Here is an 8,396-nt window from a genome sequence, read left to right as displayed (position 1 = left end):
TGGTCGGAGATCGAAGTACCAAGTGCTTTGAGGAAGCAATTCGGGTGTAAATCATCCCACTCATTGTTGTTGAACACATGATCAATTTTCTCCTTCGTGGCGTTTTCACGCTCATTGGACCAAGTGTACCTCCTGCCACTTAGGTATAGCTCCTTGAGCTCCAGCTGGTTCAAGGTGGTCCTAAAGCGGCCTAGCATCTGCCTGTTGATCAGGTCATTGCTCTTGTCTCTTGCATTCGCTAGGAGGTTAAAATCCCCCACCACAGCCCAAGGGCCAGCATGCAGATCCCTAATCTCCACGAGCTCCTCAAGAAACTCCATCTTATCGCAGTCGGGTTGGGGGCCGTACACGCAAGTAAGCCACCACTCGGACATGTCACTCAGAATATATTTAAATAGAGGACCATGCAGACCAAAAGAAGGATTTAAATATCCTCAGAAAACCATCGTAGGAGCTGAACGGAGATTTAATCCAAAATGGTTTAAAGACTATCATTGGCTAGAGTACAGTGATAAGGTGCATAAGGCATTTTGCTTGTGTTGCTATCTATTTAGAGATTGCATTGATGGCCAAGGTGGTAATGATGCATTTGTTGTTAAAGGTTTCTCTTGTTGGAACAAGAAACATAGACTAGATACTCATGAGGGTGAAGTTAATAGCTTTCACAATGTAGCTGTTAAAAGATGTGATGCTTTAATGAATCAAAATCAGTCCATTAAGGTTGCCTTCGACAAGCAAACCGATATCACAAAGAAGCAAAACCGTATTCGGCTGAATACTTCTGTTGAATCGGTTAGATACTTGCTACATCAAGGTTTAGCTTTCCGTGGCAATGATGAATCGGAGGAGTCACAAAATAAGGGGAATTTTCGAGAGTTGGTACAAACATTGGCAAATCAGAATGAGGATGTAAGGAAGGTAGTCCTTCAGAATGCTCCAAAAAATTGCAAATGAGTGTGTCCAGATATTCAAAAAGAACTTGTGAGTTATTTTGCAAAGGTGAATAACAACCATCACTATTCGCTACTATATATTTATTTCATGCAGTTTATCTCTATGAGCACTCAAAATGATATTCTCCCTTGTTTTGCACAGATAACGTTGGATTCTATTCTTGAAGAGATTGGCGGGGATGTTTTTAGTTTATTGATTAACGAGGCTTCAGATGTGTCAGATAAAGAACAGATGGATGTTGTCTTGAGATATGTTGACAAGCTTGGACTAATCCTGGAACGTTTAGTTGGAGTTGTACATGTGAAAGAAACATCTGCAACGTGTCTCAAGTCAGCCCTTGAAAAATTGCTTGCTGATATTGGATTAATCTTCAAACAAGTTAGAGGGCAATGCTATGATGGTGCAAGCAACATGCGCGGTGAGTTCAATGTCTTGAAAGCCAAAATTCTAGAAGAGAACAGGTCAGCATATTATGTGCATTGTTTTGCTCACCAACTTCAATTGGTTATAGTGGCAATTTCAAAGAAGAATGAAGATATTGCAGATTTCTTTTATATGATATCTTTGTTGTTTAATGTGGTCGGAGCTTCTTGCAAAAGAAAATACATGATCAGAGAGAGTAACCGAGAAAATGTAAAAAAAGCCATAAGTAGTGGACGAATTAGTACTGGTACAGGGCTAAATCAAGACCAGTCACTTCAAAGGGCGGGAGACACTCGTTGGGGTTCTCACTATAGAACCCTCTCAAGCTTAATCCAGTTGTTCCCGTCAATTGTTAGTGTCCTAAATTATGTAGCAAAAGAAGGCAAGAAGGATTCCAAGAAAAGTGAAGCACGGGGCCTTCTATCATATTTTGGAATCTTTGATTTTGTGTTCTATTTGCACATGATGTTCCATATATTAGGGAGTGCCAATACTTTGTCACATGCATTGCAGCAAAAGGATCAAGATATCTTGAATGCCATGTCATGTGTGAACTCAACACGGAATGATCTACAACAACTAAGAGATGATGGATGGGAATCACTTCTAGAGAAGGTATATTCATTCTGTGAAGAACATGACATTCCTAAGGTAAACATGCATGATGAATATATCGATCGGCATAAACTAAGAAAAAGAACCAATATTACAAACCTTCATCATTACCAAATAGAGTGCCTTAATTCTATTATTGATTGGCAACTTCGAGAGTTCGATGATAGATTCAATGAAGTGAATTCTGCATTGCTTATCGACATGGCTTCTTTCAACCCAAAAAATTCCTTCGCTGCTTTTAACTTGGAGAGTTTATTGAAGCTAGCTGAGTTTTATCCTGCTGATTTCAATTCATCACAATTGATGGATCTCGGTCATGAACTTCGGATTTTCATTGACAATGTTCGAGCGGACCAAAGATTTGACAATTTGGATGGCATTGCTGATCTTGCTAAAGTGTTGGTGGAAACTAAAAAGTATATTGCTTTCCCTTTGGTGTATCAACTTCTCAAGTTGGTGCTAATTTTGCCAGTTGCCACAGCATCAGTGGAGAGATGCTTTTCAGCAATGAATATCGTCAAGAGTGTTTTGCGAAACAAAATGGGTGACGAGTTCATGAGTGATTGCCTGATTTGCTATGTGGAGAAAGACATATTTTCTACAATAACGAATGATGATGTTATTGATCTATTTAAGAAGATGAAAGATCAAGAAGGGAAGTTATAAAATGTGAGTCTCATATCACTTTAGTTTTTTTTGTTGCTTAATGGTACTTATTGTCTGCAATATTTCTTTCTTACTATTGTTGTGAATCAATACATTCTTTTGTTTATCTTTTTCAGATAGTTGCAAATGAAACGTTGCAAAGTCATATTTTTGCTTATTATTTATGGAATATGTAAACAAGTGTTGTTCTATGACTTCGCTCGGCCAATACTCGGTATGAGTTTTTTTATGTAATAATATCACGAGCTCATTGCATATTTTTGCTCTTTATATCGCTCTCGGCCATTACCTATGTTGTTGCACGACTATAATTTTTGCTAGAGGCTTAGCGTGGGCAGCGATTGACACCAGTCCCTATTTTTTCTAGCTTCGTCCCTGTTTGTTGAAGTAGTAGAGGTATTAGGAGCATGTGGGAATTGCATCGAAAATGTTCCGGAAATATCGAAAGTTTTGAGAGAGAAAACTAAAAGTGTTTTGAAGAAAATTATAGAAGTTCTGAAAAACCAATTGTAATTGTAGGGGAATGATCAACCCGATACCATGGCAGAATACCCTTGCCTTTACCGTTGGCAAGCACCGTCGAAACGCTATGGCGGACCGAGTAGGAAGACCAATAATTCTCCAAGAAATTAACCGAATCATGGACGGACCCCTTCCCCCTCTCCAAATATCATGTCATTCCTCAAATGCCAGGCTCATTTGATGTGCCACTGGCACGCACAAATCATCTGAAGCCTCCTATGTCCATGCAAATACTCCCTTGGGTTTTCTTTTGTCCTTTGAGTAAACCGCACTTCATACACGTGACTCGGTACATGTAGCGTAAAATGGCGCCCCCACGCACAGCGCCTTTTCTCTCCCTGAAGCAAAGACGGCTAAATCAATTTGTTGCACTGTTGGCGATAGGGAATCGTCGAGCAATTAAGTCAAGATGTATGAAAACTAATGGTCCACATTATGTGGTACTACTCCTAGTACACCAATCTTGACAATTAGGACCGGACATTCTGCGTGTTAATTAAGCCTTGGAAAGGCCGGAGAGGATGGGGAGGACGATGGTCCGGTCAAGAGCCCGATCGATCGGAAATTCGGAATGACATGCAACCAGACGCGCGGTTGACTTTACCCGCACTCCCAAGCTATAGCAACACAGCGCATGCCTGGGTCCCGCCCCGCCCGCAGTGCCTGCCTTGCGGCGACCTCGTGCTCCTGCTCGATCAGCGACCAACCCTGCACCAACTAAAGCTGGCTAGCTTGCTGAACTAGGCCGGGGTAAACGCTTCGAGTGCCACGTCTTGACAAAAATGCTTCAACTAATCTCCTCGCCACTGGTTATATATAGGCACCTCTAGGGCAAGCACCTCGCATCTCGAACACATGCAGCAGCGCCATTGATTTGGCTAGCTATCCAGAGCTCTCAGGGGAGAAGGGGAGCTAGCTAGCTGAGGCGTAGAGAAATGGCGGCCATCCTCGTCGCCGCGATGGTGGTGCTGCTGTCCGTCACCGTGGCGGAGAGCGCCACCGTGGAGTACCAGTTCGAGGTAGGTTGCACAGTTAGTCAGTTGTTGCAACTACCGTTGTTCAGTTGTTGCACATTCAGGTTCTGCGCCTACGCATGCAGCGCCATTGACGACGTTGTGACTGCTATGGTTGATGCATGCAGGTGGCGACCATGAACGTGACGCGGCTGTGCGGCAGCAAGAGCATCGTGGTGGTGAACGGGCAGTTCCCCGGCCCCACGGTGTCGGCGAGGGAGGGCGACCTCGTCGTCGTCCGGGTCGTCAACAAGGCCCAGTACAACATGAGCATCCACTGGCACGGCGTCCGGCAGCTGCGCAGCGGCTGGGCGGACGGGCCGGCGTACATCACGCAGTGCCCGGTGCAGCCCGGGCAGAGCTACGTCTACAAGTTCACCATCACCGGGCAGCGCGGCACGCTGTGGTGGCACGCGCACATCTCCTGGCTCCGCGCCACCGTCTACGGCCCCATCGTCATCCTCCCCAAGCTCGGCGTCCCCTACCCCTTCGCCGCCCCCTACAAGGAGGTGCCCCTCATGTTCGGTACGTGTGTTCGTCCTACAAGGTGGTGACTCGTAATAAGTGTGGCATGCATGCATGCATGGATTACTTAAGTTTATCATTGTTTACGGACGTGCTCAGGCGAATGGTGGAAGGCGGACACGGAGGCGGTGATCAGCCAGGCACTTCAGACCGGAGGAGGCCCCAATGTCTCCGACGCCTTCACCATCAATGGCCTCCCAGGGCCGCTCTACAACTGCTCTGCCAAAGGTTTGTGTCGTGTGCTTCGCCTACCTACATGCGTGTGTGTACTGATCAAGCAAGCAAGCTAACTGCATTTGCATGCGTGTGTGCGTGCCATGCAGACACGTTCAAGCTCAAGGTGAAGCCCGGGAAGACGTACATGCTCCGCATCATCAACGCCGCACTCAACGACGAGCTCTTCTTCTCCATCGCCGGACACCCGCTCACCATCGTCGACGTCGACGCCGTCTACATCAAGCCCATCACCGTGGAGACCCTCCTGATCACCCCGGGCCAAACCACCAACGTGCTCCTCACCGCCAAGCCGTCCTACCCCGGGGCGACCTACTACATGATGGCCGCGCCCTACTCCACGGCGGCCTCCGGGACCTTCGACAACACCACCGTCGCCGGCATCCTCGAGTACGAGGACCCCAGCTCCCCCTCCTCCGCGGGCTTCAACAAGAACCTCCCGCTGGTCAGGCCGACCCTGCCGCAGATCAACGACACGAGCTTCGTCTCCAACTACACCGCCAAGCTCCGGAGCCTCGCCACGGAGGAGTACCCGGCGGAGGTGCCGCAGGAGGTGGACAGGCGGTTCTTCTTCACGGTGGGGCTGGGCACCCACCCCTGCGCCGTCAACGGGACGTGCCAGGGCCCGACGAACGACAGTCGGTTCGCGGCGGCCGTGAACAACGTCTCCTTCGTGCTCCCCACGACGGCGCTGCTGCAGTCGCACTACACGGGGATGTCCAACGGGGTGTACTCGTCCAACTTCCCCGCCGTGCCCCAGTCGCCGTTCAACTACACGGGCACGCCGCCCAACAACACCAACGTGTCCAACGGGACCAGGCTGGTGGTGCTGTCGTACGGCGACGCCGTGGAGCTGGTGATGCAGGGCACCAGCATCCTCGGCGCCGAGAGCCACCCGTTCCACCTGCACGGCTTCAACTTCTTCGTGGTCGGGCAGGGGTTCGGCAACTTCGACCCCGCCAAGGACCCGGCCAAGTACAACCTCGTCGACCCCGTCGAGCGGAACACCGTCGGCGTGCCCGCCGCCGGGTGGGTGGCCATCCGCTTCCGCGCCGATAATCCAGGTTGGAACCCATGCATCATATCAGCTGAGCAGCTTAAGAACCAGAGTTTCTGAGTGAGAAAACTGATGATCTGCTTCTGATGTTGATGTGCGCAGGGGTGTGGTTCATGCATTGCCACCTGGAGGTGCACGTCAGCTGGGGCCTGAAAATGGCGTGGGTGGTGCAGGACGGGAGCCTCCCCGACCAGAAGCTGCTCCCTCCGCCGTCTGATCTTCCCAAATGTTAGGAAGAGATTGCGTCTTCTCCAATTTCCACAGGACATTCGTCCGCTTTTGCTTGCTCGCTTGCGTGCGTGCGTGCAAAACTGCTTTTGCTTGTGTGTGGCGCGTGCGTGCGGTTGGTGCCATCAAGTGCTTTCTTAGCTGTGTGCTCTTTAACTTTCATGTCAAGTCCTCATCTGATTAACTGTTGTGAGGTTTCTTGATCAGAAGCAAGAGGCTTAGGACTTTCGTTTTGGACTGCTGATTAGTCGCCATCTTTTGTAACGTACGGGAGCTGGGTCATATGCCCATGTGCCTGTCCAATAATTTGTACCAACATATGATTCATGGCAATAAGATTGTTATTGGTTATTTAATCGGCAGATTCTGTTAATTAATCATCATAGGACACAACTACTGCACCAATTCCATGGCTATATGATGTGAAAGTACATTCAATAATGAATCTAGTGGTATTGATTTTTTATTGTATATATTAATATTTTTGTTTATAAACTTAGTCAAAACTTACAAAGCTTGACTTTGACCAAAGCTAATATGTGGACTAAATAAAAACGGAGGGAGTACTTCTTCCGTCCGGGTTTATTCTCGTATTTTTGTGTCAAAATTTGACCATAAATTATTTAATGAAATACAAGTTTATCTATTAAAAATAACATTACAAATTCAATGATGTAATTTATGTGGTGTACTCCCTCCGTTCGGAATTACTTGTCTTGAATATGGATGTATCTAGAACTAAAATACATCTAAATACATCCATTTCTGCGACAAGTAATTCCGAACGGAGGGAGTATAACTTATATTTTGATAGTTAAATATATGGTCAAAGTTTGATCCAAAATACAAGGAAGAACTATAAACGAGGACAAAGGAAGTAGGTACATTCCACTCCGAAGAAGGGCCAAGCAACACAACTGATACTTTGGGTTCTCTCCAGGGTGAAAACTATTAGGCCAACTCTAGCCAATCCCATATAACCGGTTAGAGTAGTAAAAATCCGGCCTTATACCTCTAATCGGGACCTAGCCAAACCCCTAAAACCCATAGAGGAGGATAATTTTTTCTCCACTGCTTATCCGACGCCTATATTTACTCCACCGTCTGAGGTGGAGTAAAAAATCCCCACCCTCCTCTGCCTCTCCTCCCCCATCCCTTTCGCCGATGACCCCCCGACCCCCTACTCCCAATGGCCGGATCTCGTGGCTGCATATCCCTGCCGCCCATCTGCAGAGCGGATCCACACCGTCACGAGCGAAGCGCGGGTGCGTCCTCAAGCCGCCGCCATCGCGATGTTGTAGCCCCATCAGGACGACTCGCCGACTTCCCGAACTCCCCGCGCCGCGGCAACTACAGATGGAGTACCTCAGCGGCCGGCAGCGGGCGTGGGGGACGTGGGTGGCGAAGATCACCGACCGCGACACCTACAAGCAGCACTGTCTCAGCTTCTTCCACACGGCCGAGCTCGCCACCCACGAGTACGACCGGTGGCAGGTCCAGCTTCATGATGCCGCTGCCCGCCTCAACTTTCCGTGGGGCAAGGCGGCGCCGCTGCTTGACCCGCCTGGAGTGGTGACTATGGCAGTGGCTAGGGAGAACCGGGAGGTGAGAGAGCGCATCACGGCGGAGGCTGTCGAGGAGGAGTACATGGCCGGCCTCCGCCGCGAGATGGTGGAGGCGGAGCTCGCGACTAGCGGGTGGGGAGGGGGGGGGGGTCATCACGAGGAGGGCAATGGGCCGACGACAACTTCGACGTTGAAGAATGGTAGAGGATCTTCCCTGACTGCGGCGACGACGACACAGGGCCCGACCCCATGGGCAATGGGATTTCATGGACGGAGTGTCTCACCCTCAATAAGTTCGATGATTAAGTAAGGTTTTAGTTTGAATATGCTTCGGTGATTTTAAATGTAAATTATGTGGCAAATTAGACTATGCTTAGGTGGTTGTTTAAATTAGACTATGCTTCGCGGTTGTTCAAATTAGACTATGCTTCGATGGTTGTTTATCGAATCTTTGTTCATTACATACAAATTGCCTTTTTTCTCCGTTAAATATAAGGATCGGCTAGAACCGACCAAATTTTAGTGGAGTAAATATACTCCACTTAGTTTACTCCACCATCGTTTTCCTCAGTGGAGGAGCTTAGTGTACTGCCT

The 8,396-nt window shown here is 48.3% G+C and overlaps 1 protein-coding gene across 1 annotated transcript; it reads left to right on the top strand.

Annotated features, from left to right (window-relative positions):
• Positions 1–4,020: 4,020 nt before the first annotated feature.
• LOC119269556 (laccase-12-like) lies at positions 4,021–6,593 on the top strand. Its single transcript, XM_037551413.1, has 5 exons — positions 4,021–4,199; positions 4,322–4,718; positions 4,818–4,946; positions 5,042–6,016; positions 6,112–6,593. Exons 1-5 carry the CDS (start codon positions 4,116–4,118, stop codon positions 6,240–6,242), a joined length of 1,716 nt encoding a protein of 571 aa, XP_037407310.1. The 5' UTR covers positions 4,021–4,115; the 3' UTR covers positions 6,243–6,593.
• The last annotated feature ends 1,803 nt before the right edge of the window (positions 6,594–8,396 follow it).

This window comes from Triticum dicoccoides, chromosome 3A (genome assembly GCF_002162155.2).
Source record: "Triticum dicoccoides isolate Atlit2015 ecotype Zavitan chromosome 3A, WEW_v2.0, whole genome shotgun sequence".
Classification (NCBI taxonomy): domain Eukaryota; kingdom Viridiplantae; phylum Streptophyta; class Magnoliopsida; order Poales; family Poaceae; genus Triticum; species Triticum dicoccoides.
This window is presented reverse-complemented; position numbering and strand designations above follow the sequence as displayed.

Coding starts and splice junctions, on each gene's coding strand:
- LOC119269556 (XM_037551413.1), top strand. CDS start 4,116: ATGGCGGCCATCCTCGTCGCCGCGATGGTGGTGCTGCTGTCCGTCACC. Junction 4,200..4,321: donor CCGTGGAGTACCAGTTCGAG/GTAGGTTGCACA, acceptor TGATGCATGCAG/GTGGCGACCATGAACGTGAC. Junction 4,719..4,817: donor GGAGGTGCCCCTCATGTTCG/GTACGTGTGTTC, acceptor GGACGTGCTCAG/GCGAATGGTGGAAGGCGGAC.